Source organism: Anarrhichthys ocellatus, unplaced genomic scaffold, assembly GCF_004355925.1.
Source record: "Anarrhichthys ocellatus isolate YVR2014 unplaced genomic scaffold, GSC_Weel_1.0 scaffold120, whole genome shotgun sequence".
NCBI lineage: Eukaryota > Metazoa > Chordata > Actinopteri > Perciformes > Anarhichadidae > Anarrhichthys > Anarrhichthys ocellatus.
This window is the reverse complement of record NW_022280150.1, coordinates 662,163-679,526: the sequence shown is the minus strand read 5'-3', so window position 1 is coordinate 679,526 and position 17,364 is coordinate 662,163. Positions and strand designations below refer to the sequence as shown.

Genomic DNA, 17,364 nt, shown 5'->3' with positions numbered 1-17,364 from the left:
TACAGAAAAGACATTCCACACAGTACAGTACAGTACAGTACAAACATACACAAACTCCTCCCACGTCTTAAAGGGCATTTCGAGTGATTTGGTGTTACATTTCCATAAAGCAGTTTAACACACAAGAGAGATAAGCAAAAAATGGTCAGTAAGTAATGAAAAAAAACAAATGCTAAATAAGACATTTTTAAGCAACCAAAGTATGAAGTGAAAACTTCTAAGACGAAAACAGAGAAAACTCCCAGACAATGTGTGGTAGAGACCTGTCAATCACAAGGTAGCCCCGCCCTAAAGCATCCCCTGCTTATCTAAATGTACCATTTTTACTAAATTTACTAAATGAACATCATGCTGTATTGAAGAAGACTTGAAACTAGAGATTGAGACCATAAACTCATGCTGATTTGTGGGTGCTGATTGGAAAGTTATAAAACAGCGTTTAAAGATATCAAGGAAAGGCACAAGGGCCAGAAAAAGGCTGTTTTCACCAAATAAGTTTAATACTAATGTGATGTTAACATAGCTCAATGCAGATTCATCTGTTGATAAATCAGATGTATGGATTGTGTTCCCTGGAATCTTTGAAGGCAACATGGGGTTTTAGCAACAAAAGAAAAAGAAAAAACACCACCACCTAATAGCTGGATAGGTTTGTAGTTTTGGTGGTGATCAAAGAGTGGAGCTCGTCTGGTGATTCTGGGCTGATAAAACAAACCCCATGGGATAATCCCGTGAGGATCCGGGGGATTAGCGCTAACTGTGGGAAACCAACTTCCTCCATGTGGTGTCTGCACCTACATAAACAGTGACGGGACATAGACGCTGTAAAACAAACCAATATTCATTTTGCTATGCGGCACGGCAGCCACAGAAATCAAAGAGTTACAGTTCATCACTAGTACGCCTTAAAACTGTGGTCATTGCCTATTCAGCCAAATGTCAGTCAAAAGACAAATTCGGATTTGTGTCCAGATAGCGTACAGCTTGGTTGGTTATACAACTACATAGATCAGAAAACAGCCCTCAACAGCTTGTTCACTATAATTTCAGTGTTCCAAAATTAGTCAGATAACTATTTACAAACGCAGAGTTAAGATTAGAGGGTATCCGTTTCCTCTGTGTCAGTAGCAACCTGTCAATCACAAGGTAGCCCCGCCCTAAAGCATCCCCTGCTTTATGGTCAGGTGTGTGCCTTTCCTAATCAAGTCCAATCAGTTTAATTAAACACAGCTGGACTCCAATGAAGGAGTAGAACCATCTCAAGGAGGATCAGAAGAAATGGACAGCATGTCAGTTAAATATGAGTGTCACAGCAAAGGGTCTGAATACTTATGACCATGTGATATTTCAGTTTTTCTTTTTTAATAAATTTGCAAAAATTTCTACATTTCTGTTTTTTTCTGTCAAGATGGGGTGCTGAGTGTACATTAATGAGAAATAAAATGAACTTTTTTGATTTTAGCAAATGGCTGCAATGAAACAAAGAGTGAAAAATTTAAAGGGGTCTGAATACTTTTCGTACCCACTGTATATATAAATAATCCAGACAATCATAGTTTTTGATCATTTTATTCCAAGAAAAGTTGTCAAACATATTTACAGCAAAACACGATGCTTACTCAAACATCGAATGGCTCCGGTCAGCTTCATTAACAGAATGCGGTTTCTGTACGCACTGGAAACATATGCACTAAAAGAGAAAAGTTTGAGATGTTACACACGATTGTTTGACAACGGTGTGGCTGTCTGTACGGTGGTGACGGTGAGGCAGTGAAATGTTTTGCATAGTGTTTAGTGTCTTTCAAGTGGAATCATTGCTAGTTTTAAGAGACTGAAATGAAATGGCTCATAGAAAAAAGGAGAGTGACAACAGGTGGACAGTTTGAAGTAGTTGTAAAGATCCTCAGTTAGCTTATCACCACAGCAATTCCATATACAAGTTTACCTATGTTAGGATCAATGCTTGTACTTGTACAGAGAGCAGGTCAGAGACTAAACATCTGAGAGTAAATAACACATCTGCTATGCGCTACACTAGAAGTGAAAGTTGAACATCGTGCTTTAACATAAGCAACAGGTGTGTTAGCAGTCAACAACTACAGCACCCATGAGAGTCAAAGAGCAGCAACGCTAAACATTTTAATCCCAAACGCTCCTGCCATCCCTGTACGTTCATGAGTCCTACACCTTCAGGAACACCACCAGTTTAAGATCAAACTGAACATTCAGAAGGAAGCACTTTCATCTGAACTTGCTTCCTCGAGGAGGCTGTAACAGCAGGGTTTTCTTTGAGAGTGGCCATTGGCAACAGCTCGAACCCCTTTTCTTTGAAGACATGGTCGCTGTCACACTAACTAATTTGGGCCATATATAGTCTTATAGGAGCTGTAGATGTTGAATGAAAATGACAGAATTGTGGACCATCTCTGCAATGCAGCCATTAAGCGAGAAGCGGACAGGTGTTGCTGATGCAGTCGTCGTAAAGGCAGAAGCTAAGTATTACTTGTAGCTAAGCAAAATGCCACACGGAGAAGTCAGCCAAAGATGGGCTCAAGATAGGAGAGAGAGAGTCTGAGGTAAAACATCGATCCCACTCGAGCAGAAACTAAGGTAGATAAAATGTTTCAAAGTGCTGAGAATGAGGTAGGACCACACTACGCCTTTAAAGGGACAGTCCACACACATTTCCTCCCATCTGTAGTGGTGCTTATCAGTCTAGATAATTTGGGTGCGAGTTGCCTAGTGTTGGAGGTATCGGCCGTAGAGATGTCTGCCTTCTCTCCCATTTAATGGAACTAGATGTCACTCGGCTTCTGGTGGATGAAACTCACAAGTCTGTGGATTATCTTGAGTATCCCGGTCCTGATTTAATTGATGTATGGCACTGGAGGTAAAAGGTACAAATAATTTGATTTTGGGGTGAACTGTCCCTTTAAATCTACTACTACTGCAGAGTCACTGGACTGAAAGCAGAGGGAGGTTTTTGGTCATTCCTGTGGTCTGTGTTTGAGAGTGAAGGCCAATTATTCTGTGCATTTGAACTTTTGCATTTTGTTCTTTCCATCTTTTCTAGTACCACCTCGGCTGTGGATTAACTAACCGAACGTGTTCCACGCTGCATTACGTGCCGCTGCAGAGAGCTCGAAGCACTTCAGTAAAGACGGGAAGGAAGAAAAGGAGACAGTCAGGATGCGACTGCTTTTTGGGGATTGTTTCCAGATGGCAAATCTGCAAATTTCCCCGAGAGTCTCTAAAATGGTCAACAGGCGTCTTAATACTGCTAGAATGACCCCTCAAACACTGTTCATATCACACCAACAAGAACCCTTCAAACCCTCACGGTGGAGCCCGGATCAATGTCTCACTATCTCTTAATGATGATTGCAGGGTACCCACTGACTTGCTATCTTGAACTGTATTGTATTACACTCCTAAAACGCCACACTCAACCTCAATGTAAAAAGGAAAAAAACAAGAACATTCAGTACAAAGTTACCAAAAACCATCAGCCCACCTTGATCTTGATTGTTTCTTGGTCACGCGTTAGTTCGATTCTAAACAGATATACGCATTTCTATCCAACAGGTGCTTTTTGGATTCAACAGCAACATTAACACTAATCTGGCTTCCCTGCGGAACCTTGTTTGGTTACAGTAGGACAGTATTGTGTGGAGTGGATACAGGCCTGCTACTTCTAAAGGTGTGGTTCCTATAGAACACGTTCAAAACAACATCCTTCACACTTGTTCTGCCTTGATTTGTGAAATATTCTTTCTGAACATGAGCGCACACGTGACACGGATACAAAAATCTTCGGTGGCCATTTCTTCATGTTAGTAACAGTTTGAGCTTGAGTCATCATGAATGCATGTGAGCCTTTTGAGTGGAGGACGGCCACCGACGGATCGCGTTCTCGCGTGACCTTAGTGCAGCCCTGGGGGATTGTGTTTAAAAAGTGACATCATTGAAAGCCAAATATTCCATTGATCAATTGCGTTTTCTTCTGCAGACAGAAACCGGTGTAGTTTCTGTCCTGCTGTGTGAGTTTTAACCCAACGAATCGTTTTAACTCGTGATCCAATCGCACTTGGTGTGAATCATCTTTAAGGCACGGGGTTGTACAGGGGGCGGAGCAAACCGGTAGTGACGTCTGTTGTTCATAGTGATTCAGATACCATCATCAGTAAAGTGATGCTTTGACCTCCAGGTGCTGGTGCAGTCTAGCACATTACCTCTACATTATACATGTTAAAGGAAGAGCAGGCCTACACTGGGGCTGTTGGGGACAAACCGACAAATATAAAACAATGCATGTCATAAACCCGGTCATCACACCCATCATCCACCAGTTAAACGTCCTCAGCTCCACGGTGACGGCCACTTGGAACTGCGTGGTGCCAGAAGAGCACTGCTGTGGTCTGGTTTTGCATACGGTTCCCTTCCCAGAGTTTTGGTCCATCGCTTCCCGCTCAAATCATGATTGTGGATTCTTCACAGTTCAGTTTGTCAGAGTTTCTTTTATTTCCAACGGAGTCCACGTCCATGTAGTAAACAAAGCTGCAGAGACACAAAGTGTGAACAGGTCAGCACGGAGCAACAAGACAGAAGGAGCAACAAGACAGAAATCTTCAAATGAGGACCCATTTCCAGTCCTATAGCTTTTCATAACATTGTTGGCTACCATTGGGTTTCTGAGATACCAAATACCTTCATATCTATATTGTACGGTTGACTCACTTACTGACATTTTTGATGAATTATCAGTGATGTGGATAAAAAGTGGGGAAAATAACATTTCGTGGGTTCAGAATATGACATCACTTGTAATGCCACTGTAATGCAGCAAAAGACAAGACTTATGGCATGTTACCGTATCCAACCACTCAAACAATATCCTGTCTAGTGTCACAATGTTGATATAATATTGATATATAGCGCAGCCCTATGCTATCCATGTGTGTTGGTAACCTGACACGCCTGGTTTGTTCATTGGAATCATTGGAAACCGTTTGGAAAAGGGCGGGCACTTTCAAAAAATACTTGGCAGGTGGCACAGTTGTCTGTAAATCGATGTTGAAGCCAGTCAGGAGAAGAGCGAAAACAACAATTCCCTCGAGTGAAGCTGCCACTGCCCGTTCATTGCTACGTGTGTCACATGAGCTGTCTCCATCTCACATTATACGTACAACGAAGTCACTGCATCCACACCCACCTGCAGCCAAACGACAACCCCACTAGACACCCTGAGCGTCTCCCCTACCTGTAGATGTGCGTCCAGCTTGAGCTCGGCGCTGTGCTCTAATAATAGCCCAGCAGGCTGGCGTGCCACAGCTTGTGCTAGCAGCGGTTTGTTGCATAAGCCTCACAGCACATGGTATGAACACAAGTGGGTCAGCTTAGCAGGAAGCACGCATGTTGGGGATGGTGAATCAGGGATGATGTGCCCAATAGAGACATGGAAAGTGCTTATGTCACTGCTGAGGATGAGCACTCTGAATTCCTCATATGTTTACAGTGTAATACAGTATGTGGTAAAGAAAAAAGACAATCAGTCCACAGGTTTCATCCTCTTATAGAATACGTCCAACGTCGTTCAATGTATTTTTTATAGCCCAAAATCACAAATCACAAATGCCTCAGAGGGCTTTACAATCTGTACATATACAACATCCTCTGTCCCAGGACCCTCACATCGGCACCATTACTGTACTGAATAACAGCCAGGCGCTATCGATCTGTTTTCTGGGCCGGGGGTAGACAGAGGCCACTGGTCGCTGATTCCATCTCTTTTTTTCATCTTCGATCTTTGGACACACAAAAGGATTCATTTCTGAGGTGAACCCTGTGAGTTCGTGGTGCCCCGAGGTGTCTGAACTCACTGGGCTCTAATTCTTCAGCACTCAGCAGTTTCATTTTTGTTTTTACGAGAGCAGCTGTGAGGGAACGTTGTACCCGTTTGAACTTTCGGAACCCATGTTTAAGGAGCATGCCTCACATACCTGACTATACATCTCCCCATGGATGGGTTACGTGACTCCACACTGACTAAGGACAACACAGACTGTAAGCAGCAGGGCTCGAAGTGGAAAAAAATATCAGCAATCATTATTACATTCTAAATGTCTACAGTGAATGATACTGCGAGATATTTGGTTTATTTCATCAGTAAATGCTCCATTAGCAAAGCTTTCACAAAGACTCTGTGTAATGCTGTGCTTTCTGCCGAAGCAGACGCTGGTATTAAACAGGAGGAAGCAAGCCGCTATGATCTGGAAGCTCTTAATAACTACTAACGGGCATGTGGTTGAAAACGCAAGCAAACGCTTAAAACAAAGAACTCTGAAGGAGCGTTTGCATGACAAACGTTCATCTGCTGAATAGACTGACAGGTTTGTAGACAGAAGGAACATTTGTTTTTTCTGCTCGAGGTGTTTACATGAGACAGTTTTATTATGATGATGCTCCTATGATTATTAGTCAAATGCTAGTCTGGGACTTCCAAGTGCGCACAAACCCAAACTGTCACACCTGGAACATTTAGAAGAAAAGAAGAAACCATTTTTATTGTCATATACATATACACATACACGAAATTAAAGGTGCACAACACAGAATTTAATAGCATTTCTATTGCAACCACGGGGCTCTAAAAGTGGAGACGGCTGAGCATGGCTGCCGATGGACAACAGGCACAGAGAAACACACAGAGTAGGGGCAGCTGTTCATTACATTTTCAATACATAATAGCTCCAGTGTGCCAACTAGTCCATACGGTATGTAGTCTAAAGACATGTAAAGGGTTCTGGTCGAACCCTTTCTCAAGTCAACATATCATTTTTCTGCTTATTTCCCCGTGGGAGATATTACTGCTACATGAATAAGCAGGACAAAGAAAACAAGGTGAACGTCGTCGCCCTGCAGATCCTGGACAAACTGAGGCCTGCTGCCTCCTCAGCCAGCCTGCCAGCCATTTGCCGTTGCATAACCTAAAACTACTACCTCGTTAAAAAACCAGCAGAGACCGGTATCTTTGGGGAAGTGGTGGGGGCTGGTTTCTCACAGCTCTCTATAATAACCAGTTGGAGAGGAGAAGGAGCGTGTTGCCGTTTTACGAGCCCCGGGTGGTTTTATGGGCTGTGCAGCAAAGCAATACATTCCTCTTGGCTGATGTTCATGTTTAAACGCTTCATTTTGTAAGTTTAGGTGTGTGCCTCCCAGTTCATCTTAATGCAAAAACTGACAAAGCATTCCCAGCAAATGCAGAGGTTGTGCAATATGGTCATCACCCTTAATAACTAGAAGGGCACTCGGAGAGCGCAGACCTGATCTCACAATGCTAAAGGTTTTATGTGCGTCATTCAGAGAATTAAAATATATGAGATATATAGGATATAGCTAATGACAGCTGCTCTGCACTGCGCTCTGATAACGGCCTCCCAATCATCGGTGGCTGAACCAACGCTCCGGTTCCCCCTCCCCGGGTTAACATTGTCAGCACTGCTGACAGACGAACCGGGCCAAAAACGCAACCTCCTTGGTGGAAGTAACCAGTGGACAAAACCAACAATTAAACTTTTCAAGCGTTGAAATGACTTTCAGGATTTACGCTTTCTAGTAAAACGGAGCTGCCATTAAAAGAGTCTAGAATAACACCAGTCACACTGAAAATATTTGTCTAAATACTGAATACTTTCTTTCTATAAAGTCTCGAGAACAGAGAAATTGAACAAATGAGAGGTTCTGGTTCTGTACGGTTTCAAAATACAAACTAAACGTGAACAAGGAGAAATCTGTTCCAAGGCCGAGCCCCACATTGGCTAAAGGTTTGTTTCTCTGTTTGTTTGTTCCACCATCTGTGCGCCGCGGGTAATCCTACCATCTTGAAGTTCTTATGTCTCGGGAAAGAGCGCACAGTTGCTAGCAGCGGTGACGGAGCGAATGCATGAAACCCTAAAGTAATATCAGAGGGAGGAGGGCCAATCTCTGGCCCCTGCAACAGATGCGGCCCGCGTCTCTTTACATCTATTATTTACAGGTCAAACTGAACCCCGTCAGCTGTGGTGCAACCATTCGAATGTTATGAACTGTCAATACAACAGTGTACCAGAGTAAAGAAAGACGATCCACTGCGAGGCCCAAATATGACCACGTACGGCGCCAGCAGTGGGATGCGATGCTCAGGCTGTTATAGATGGTGCTCACACTGTGAGGAGATTACCACGGTGTAAAGAGCTTACAGCCCATTAGGTCCAACACAGCAGAATGAATGGGGAAGGCGGAGTGGAACAGATGAGGATCCATGTTATTCCAGAGCACCGTGGGATGACGGGGTTTCCTGGACAGTGCCGGGTGATGGAAGGCTCTAGACTTTTTTTTATGGACAAATAACACAAAAAATAAAAAAGACTTTTGACACAAACTTTTCCTTTTGAATAAACACAAAGACGTGCTCTACGCCAATCGTTTGTGTAGGAACTTGTTTTGGCAGTTCTTTCTTTCTGAACCCTGAGGGCCCGAAAGAAAATATTTACAACCGCCTCACTTTTATAACCAGGTTGCATAAGAACGGCAATGCGCTTATAACACCAACTCCCAAAATCGTATAAAGGTGGCCTCCCTCTGGCATTTCTCAGCTCCTCTTCAATAACCCCTCCCGACTGAGCCAGAACATAGCGTACCCAGCCTTCAAACTGCTGTCCAAGCTACTTCATTTCCTTGAGGAGAGCAACATCAGCATCCTCTCAGACGCCGCTGTCTTTTGTTTCAAACGCGTCCCGCTTTGCAGTGTTCAGATAAGATGGCAGACATGTGCAAAGAGAAGTTTGCTTGAAGGCATCAGTGTGTTTGTTACAGTGGGGGTGCTCATGCACGCAGTGCGAGGACAACACCCTGACAATGCCTCGACTTGTAAAAAGCCTGTCCACGCCGCCGGTGGAATCAGAAAGGATTCCCAGAGTGAGGACTGTACACGTGTGGGACCGGGGCTTACAGCACCCTGGCCTGGTTTAGACAGAGGCGGCATGCAGCTGGCAGATAGCGAGAGGACAAAATGTTCCAGAAGCAAGCTTCCATAATCCCTGAACCAGGAGCGGCGTTCTCATTGTCCAGCAATGAGAAGAGGGAGGAGGGGGAGATGGGGGAGATAGATGGGTAGGGGGACGTCACACTAAACAGACGTGCACATGATGACGTTATGATGCTGACATTATAGATTCTATAAGGATTTCCCATTCCTGATGCATGTCATTCAATATTTAGTATTTGCACTGTGTGCACTGGGAACCAGGGCTGTCAACAATTATTCTAAATAAGAATATACATTTTAAATGAAGACAAAAAAAACCAGATATTCAAATAAGGAAATTTATGTTCAGTTGTCAATAAAAAAAAGCAGCACTACCGCAGCTATCTACCGCAAGAAGGGAGTCACACATCATCACTTGCATTTACTGAAGATGAAATGTTACGGTAGGCCAGGCTGAAATACCAATAATTCAATAACAACCGTAATGACGGCAGAGAACTCAAGCTTGACGTCATGTAAACAAAGCGCGTACCTATCAGCTGTGCTCCAGATCAGACTGGAGACGTAACCGCGGAAAAGATGGCTGAGTAGTACTTGCTTTCTTCTTACGTTTGTAAACAGAAAACACAATTTATTTTGAGATATTTACTGGAAATGACAGAACAAAGCCAAGAGCAAGTAGGAAACCACAACCCCACACTGAAGGGACCTCGTCGTACTGATTATTACCAAAGTAGCTGTTTGTACAACCTCATCAAACACAGCGACTGCAAAAAGAGCATTAGCTATCGGCTAAATTTCATTTCCCATAAATGGGGAAAATGGTGCTAGAAATAGTTCCCTTCTAAGCAAACAGGAACTTTTCAAAGGCAGAGTCATGCTGACAGTAGTTGTGGATAATCTCTTTTCGTGACACACACTTGACAGCTGGTGAAGGCGGAGCGCAGTAGAGTGAGGCAGACCTGTAAGCTTTAGAGTAGTGAAGAAGGTGACAAGATAAGGAACTAAAGTCAGGGAGGACGTTCTGGAGGAATTCTACACTGTAAGAATTGTTTTGTGATTAGAATACGCAAATGAAGCCTAAAAATACAAAAGTATTGGCATCAAAGTGTACTTAAAAGTGCCAAAAGTCACTTATGAAGCATGTAGTACTTATGAAGTACATGCTAATTTGCCCATTTCAGAATAATATATATCATATTATTGGATTTTAATTATGTGTTTATCGCTAATTTTTATTTAATGATATATTAGTTAAACAGACAGCTGGGAAGCTTGTGAATTTTGCTCAGGGGACCAATGAAGACTTAATGATATCATATTTAATTTAATGTTTATATTATGTATTGTCAATCTGAATCTGCAAAGCAACTAAAGCGGTCAGACAAATGCAGGGAAGTAAAAGCTATATCTGCCTCTGAAATGTTGAGTTGAAGTTTAAAGTAGTAAGAAATAGAAATACTAAGTAAAGTACAAGTACCTTAAATTTGTACTTAGGGTCCAGTGCTTGAGTAAATGTAATTAGTTACTTTCCAACACTGGAAAATTGAGGAACGCCATGAAGTTAGCTAATGCTAGCTAGTTTAGCTAACATTACACATCATGGAGGTGGCTTTAAACAGTCCAGAATGTTATTTAGGTTGCGTTGTTGTGCCGTTACTGGTATGGAATAACTGCTTTGGGTCTTAGTATTGGTCAGATTCAATAAGACAGCATTCGGTTTTATCTATTGGCATGTTATCCATGACGACATGCTGGACTCAGTCCACAGAGCCTTGAAGCTCCGCCCCCACTGCTGCACAGAGCGCTGTTTAAAAGTTTAGTAATATTGAACATGTCGCGTGTCCAAATTGCACCTACTTTTAACACTTTTAACAGTTCCTTGTGTCCCCAGCAACACACCCACCAAGTGTGAAGAAGATCGGACGGTTCTGGAGTTATGCGAAGGACGCACATACAGACACAGATTCCTTGCTTTAAAGTTAGAAGAAAAGGATCAAAATGGAACATTTCCATCCCCACACTGATCTGGCAGATTCCCACTGATATGAGCCCCATGTGTCCCTCCGTGTGTCGGACCAGAGATTGAGTGTGTGGTAAATGTCGTCAGTGATGAGAGTATCGTTAACCGTACCCTCGGTCAGTCAGCTCCTGACAAAAACACACGACTCTCCTCATCGCTCTGTGTTCAGCCTCTAATTCCCCGGTCCCACTCCTGTTGCGTAACATGCAACATCCCATCATGGCCGCGCAACAACGAAGCCAAACTGCAGCAGCTGACTAGCACGCAACAACACCGTCACAGTGCACCCTGCTGACATCTGGGAGCCGAGAGGCGTCACAGAGCGAGCGGGCAGGGGGTGGCTTACAGTAAGGGGTTAACAGAGAATGAGCTCAGGATCGGAGAGCTAATTGTCAAACAAACGCCGACCTAGCCCCGGTCAATGGTGGGTTCAAGTTCAAACAAACAGACGGACGCTTTCGGGTCACTGAACATCCACTCGGCGGCTGATTGATGTGCGACAAGGAGTTTCCACTCTAAATAGCAAACTGAGGCAATTAACATGTTACGGGGACACTTTTCCTACACGCTCACCACAGCAAAAAGAAAGTTAGTTCCTGCTGCACGTGTATGTGTATTTAGGGGTGGGGGGTGTCCTAGGTCATGATTAAGTTACGGTTAAGATCATTTCCCCCAAAAAAATCTGTCAGGCGGCATTCTGTTGAATCATTTCCAAAAACTGTGATGAAAATACTCTGTCATTGACAAATAAAGAGTGAAAGACTGTGTACTGTAGTGTGTTAATGTGAATACAATCACCCACTGTATGTATGGGTCATTCTAGCGGTATTGATATTACAAGGGTTGCTAGCTAACAGCATGTGGTCAACAATATGAATAGGCTATACAGTATGGTATTCTCCTGTCAGTAGAGACTTACAATACAGTTTTATCATTTTTCTAAAAATAAAAAAAATACATTACTACTACAATAGCTGTAGTGGAAAACTTAGAGTTAGACGCGTTATTCAGTAAAAATGAGTATTGTAGGAAAGTAAATCAAATGTAACCTTGTACAATGTAGTTTTGGTGAGAAACTTGAATAAATACAGTTGTTTGAAGTAGATGTTTTTACAGCAATATCAAATATATATTAGAGATGAATTTTGACTTTAACGTTTAACGTCCTAATATTAGCTCTAAGGAGCTCAGAAAACATCATTAAAGCTAATAATGCCATGATTTTGGAAATAAAAATACAATCATATTTCCTAATCATTTGAATCGTGTTCATGCGAACAACAACTACAGAATGACTTCAACAAAGGACCGTGGCGGAGCCTCGTAAACCAGCTGCTGTAACAAAGCTCGTTGACGATTGACAATCGATATCGACGGCAAAAAAGTTACATGAACATTAAAGTTCCCCCTTTTTTTCTGCTGATCAGGTCACTGACTCAAAACCACTGTGATACGATCCAATCGTGACTTTTATGATCCGTTGCAAGCCTTCTGACAATCCACCTTTCCTGTCAACATACATAAGCAACATTAATGTAACTAAACCTTGATGCACTTGTTGAAAGTGGTTTTGGATGAGTGCCCACCGTCAGTGAAAAGGAAGAAGCTATCACAGGAGGAAGTGACTTGCGTAACAGTCTGTATTTGATGGGAACTGAATTCCGTGTTGTCACAAGAGAGGTTAATCACAGCCAGTGTTAATATGAACCAGAAAAACCTCATGTACTGTGCGATGCAGACGATCCTTAATCTCTGCCGATAGCTCATTGTTTTCAGCTCGACTCTCTCACACCCTGACTGTGTGTATTCTACTTCAAGCCAGGCCGTTTTGCCCTCAGGCCCAGGTTGTGTCCTCCTCCCTCCCGCTCACATACAGTAGCTGTGCTCTTACCCATCCCTCACCCCGAGGTCATAATAACACCTCACGTGAGCTACCTCCGTTAACGTCACTCACTCATCCTGTTAATCAATAGCTTGGCTTTGTGCGCCGATGACGGTGCAACAGATACTCGTGTTAATTCTGTTTCCTCGACAGTGACGTGGGAAGCTTTGGCCGAAATCAGGAGCAGCAGTCATGCTTGGGAACTAACAGTGAAGGGACAAGGCCAACACGTCTTCCGATGCCTTGCGGTCAAAATAAACATCGAACAAAAAGTTCGGAAATTAGTGTTTGGTAGATTATTTCTCTGTTGTAACAATGCTTCTTGGCAATGAATAAGCTGTTTGGCATTGGCAGAGAAGATTTGGCAAATTTTTCATGGGCGCAACCTACATGCTCAGCTGTGCTGCTCATCCCACAAATGCATGTTCCTTACAATTGGGGCACCGTTTGAAAAGGTAAATAAACAGGCTTTCCAACGGTATAACATTTATTGCCAAGAAGCATCGTTACAACAGAGAAATAATCTACCAAACACGAATTTCCAAACTTTTTGTTCGATATTTAGTTAAAAGGGACAGTTCACCCCAAAAACACATATTCCTCCTCTTACCTGTAGTGCTATTTATCAGTGTATATTGCTTTGGTGTGAGTTGCCTAGTTTTGGAGATATGGGCTGTAGATAATGTCTGCCTTTGTCTACGATATAACAGAACTATATGGCCCAAAAACAATACTACTTCAGTCTCTTTCCAGAAATCATCATTCAGAATCAACTCACGGCAAAACAATGTAGACTGATACATGTACTACATGTGGGAGGAAAAATACGTATATGATTTTTTGGGGGGTGAACTGTCCCTTTAAGGATAATAAATAGTTCTAGTTTATTACACCGTGGATCTCATTTCAGTTTTCCTATCATCCAATCTATGATGACAACCGTGTTGATAAAACCTTGGTGAGCAGCAACATCGCCAGGTTAGCAGTTTCCTCTTCCACATTAGGAAGAGGAAACCAAAGGTCAACTGTAAAAGTATCTCTCAACCTGTCCGCTGTAGAACCATCACAGTTTACAGAACCACTTCCCGCTTCAGCCTCAGCTCCAAATGAAAGGGTTTAAATAGTCCGGATGGACTGTTGTCTGAGCGCTCATGTGTCTTGGTCCGTCCGAGTTGGTTGTTGTGATGGTTGGGTTTTTCCCACATCTCATAAAACTGCTGCAAATTCTAACATACTGGAATCATGCTTTTAAAGAAGTCCCCATGTATGTCCCCTATGTATGTTTAACTAGAACTCATGCCAGATGTAGAGTGATGTGTGTCATGGCGGAAGGATGATAGATTCAAACAGACACGCTTCACCGACTTTCATTCTGAAATCTTACACTCGCCCTGTACAAATGTCTACTGGCTACTGGGGGTAACCAAAGTAATGGCTTCTCTCTTCGTTGTAATGAAGGGCAGTGACAGGACGTTTCTGAAACACACTCTAACATGTTGCAAACCATAACAGTGACTTCACACCACCGGTGGCTATTAACAGAGGGGCGGTCCAGACAGGCTAATGGTGTCAGCTGAAAGGAAGATTAGATGATTTCTGCCCTGGGTTACCAATGGCCAGTGTTCCCTTTAAGCCAGGGCTGGTGAGTCCTGTGTCAGTCACAGAGGAGCCTGCTGGTTTTATTTCTCGCTAATCACTTCAGCTGCTCCTCTTCTCTGGTTAAAGGTGGATGAATAAGCTGTTGTATGGTTTGGTTGGGCTAAAAAAACCTGCTGGTTCCCCAGTTGCACACAACTAACTTAGCGCTGAAGTTGGTAGCTTGAATAAGAATACATTTTTCGCATATTTGCTCAAACTGTCACAATATCCTGACAGCAGTACATGAGACAGATAATTTGGAGAAAAATTGTGGTTCCTCTGCCTCCTTTTATTGCTCCTAATGATATTTGAAAGATTCCACCGTGCCCGAAGGAAAACGACCAATCAGAGCCAAGGAGTCTCTAACGAAGCTGCCAATCACTGCTCATGATCAAACTGTCAAACTAGGCAGCGCAAATCAAATATGAATCAACATTCTTAAACATATTGTAGTAACTGTTTAGCTGTAAATTAGGAATTTTGAGACCCTACCGCTATGTTGAAAACAGTCGAACAAAAACCAAGCACCGCCCACCGACCGGAGCAAACCTTCTAATTTCAAAGCTGAACAGTAACTGAAATATGTTTCTGAAAACATCTGAGGCGAGAAAGTCAAAAAAAGACAGAATCTTGATTCATACTCAATCATAGCTGCCTAGTTTGACAGTTTGATTGGAGTTGACAAGCAGTGATTGACGGCTGCGTCTCCTCGGCTCTGATTGATGGTTTTTCTTGGGCCCGGTGGGATCTTATAAATTCAATTAAAAGCACCAAAAGAAGGCAGAGAAACTTGCTTTTTTCACAGATTATCTATCTCAAATCCTACTGTCAGGATATAGTGACATTTTGGGCAACTGCAGCTTTAAAGAGAGCATTCCTAGTAACACTGATGGAAGTGGCGCTTACCTGGGAAGGAAAGGTGTCCCTTCTTTGACTGGTTAGGGTAAAATGGGGAGAGGTCTTGGGAAGGTGGGCGTCGTCACGCAGCACACGTGACTTGGTCCATCCGCACCTCCAGCTGGAAGGCGTCTGGTCGGTCCTGAGGGTTGACTGCAAGCATGTCCTGGAGGAGTTTCTTCACCCCCTCGGACATGGAGCTCCTGGCCTTCTGAGGGATGTGGAGAACCATCTTGGGGTTCTCCAACAGAGCCTCCCCGACAGGGACAATCTCTGTGCCCTGCCGTATGTAGGTGCCCAGCAGTTCGCGCTTGGACTCTGCGTCGATGAAGGTGATCCGCTCGATCATCGCCCAGATGATGATGCCCAGCGCGAAGATGTCGGCCTTGGCTGTGTAGTGGCCCTCCCACACCTCGGGGGCCATGAAGAAGTCTGAGCCGCAGGCCGACGACAACCAGAACTTGTTGATATTGATGATGTTGTTCTGGTTGCTGCCTCTGCCGCCCGCCGCGGGGCGTTCTTCGCTGTTCTTGGAGTTGAGGCCCGCGCAAACTTTACTGAGGCCGAAGTCGGCCACTTTGAGAACGGGCGAGCCGGATTTCTGCGAGATGAGGATGTTGTCCGGCTTCAGGTCCCGGTGGACGATGTTGTTCTTGTGCAGGAAAGCCACGGCGCTCGTCAACTGGCGCATAAAGCTCCGGTTGGTCTGGGGGTCGGGCCGGCGGGACAAGATGTACTGGTTGAGGTCCCCGCCCTCACAGAACTCCATGACGAACCAGAGGTAGCACGGCTCCTCTGGGTGACCCAGGATGCGCTCCCCTGCAGCGGGCAGATTGAAGATGGACAGATATGACCTGGTTAGTGAGATGTTCAAACTGTGACATTTAGTCCATTCATTAGGAGCTCATACCCAGCGGTCACTCCGTACTAAACAATGACGCATACACAAGTCGGGAACGCACAAGTACAGTGCTGCTTTCACTATCATTTCAGCACAGTATTAGTCATGCTAATTATCTTGCAACTGAGCTATGAGATTCTGAGGCTAGAGGCCTAACCGCTCTTTATGCGCCGAGTTCCGATGCAACCGAAATTAAGAATAAGTCCTCCACAGGTTTGAGGAGAAACGGGTACTGTGGTACTCATCCTGAGGAAACAAAACCACTTTCAGAGGTTTGTAATTGCATGATCTGTGCCACGTTAAAGAGACTTTGCAGACTACATTTCAACCTGGTTGAAATGGTCAACCTCTTCCATTAAACACTAAGGGGAAACCCTGATGGTAAGAGTGTATAATGATGAGCATTATACTGTATAAACTGTATCTGTAATAAGCTGAGATCAGCTGATAAATTGGCCCAGACAATTAATCAATTAGGCTCTGATAGACACCGGTGCTTTTTCTCACAGATCAATTCTTTAATATATAAAGTATAATTTGGCTTTCAGATGTCCAAACAGCGCTGCTCCCCCCACACTGCCCTGACGATTACGTTGTGTTGACTACTTGGCTTTACACTTTAGAAACAAGGTCAAATAGACCAAAACAAAAGGTAAGAGGGCAAACACATAGAAACACAAATCTTTTGAGTTGTTAATCCTACAACCATCCTGTATTGCCCTTTGATGGCTGCAGAAGATGTCGGCTCAAGATTAATATTTAATTTCAAGAGCCTGAATGGTGACACTTATGTAACAGCCAGGCTATTAAAAGGAAAACGAAAGACAAAGACTGCACAGATTGAGTTATAACTCTGGATTTTTTTTAACTGCACATATCCACATTGGTATTTCATTTCTACATTTTATTATTTTCTGAAGATGTATTCACCTGCTTTCCATTTATATTAGGCTGCTGAGCAATAACAAAGGAATATACTTTATATATATATATATATA

The 17,364-nt window shown here is 43.4% G+C and overlaps 1 protein-coding gene across 2 annotated transcripts in view; it reads right to left on the bottom strand.

Moving 5' to 3' along the window:
- Positions 1-1,553: 1,553 nt before the first annotated feature.
- stk35 (serine/threonine kinase 35) overlaps positions 1,554-17,364 on the bottom strand; it is a 27,177-nt gene continuing 11,366 nt past the window's right edge. The window contains exons 2-3 of one of the 2 annotated variants that reach the window (XM_031876953.1): positions 15,475-16,284; positions 1,554-4,557 (exon numbers count right to left, since the gene is read on the bottom strand). In XM_031876953.1, coding sequence (XP_031732813.1) covers positions 15,548-16,284 — 737 coding nt within the window. In that variant the 3' untranslated portion in view covers positions 1,554-4,557; positions 15,475-15,547. The other variant, XM_031876954.1, reaches the window with a different exon arrangement.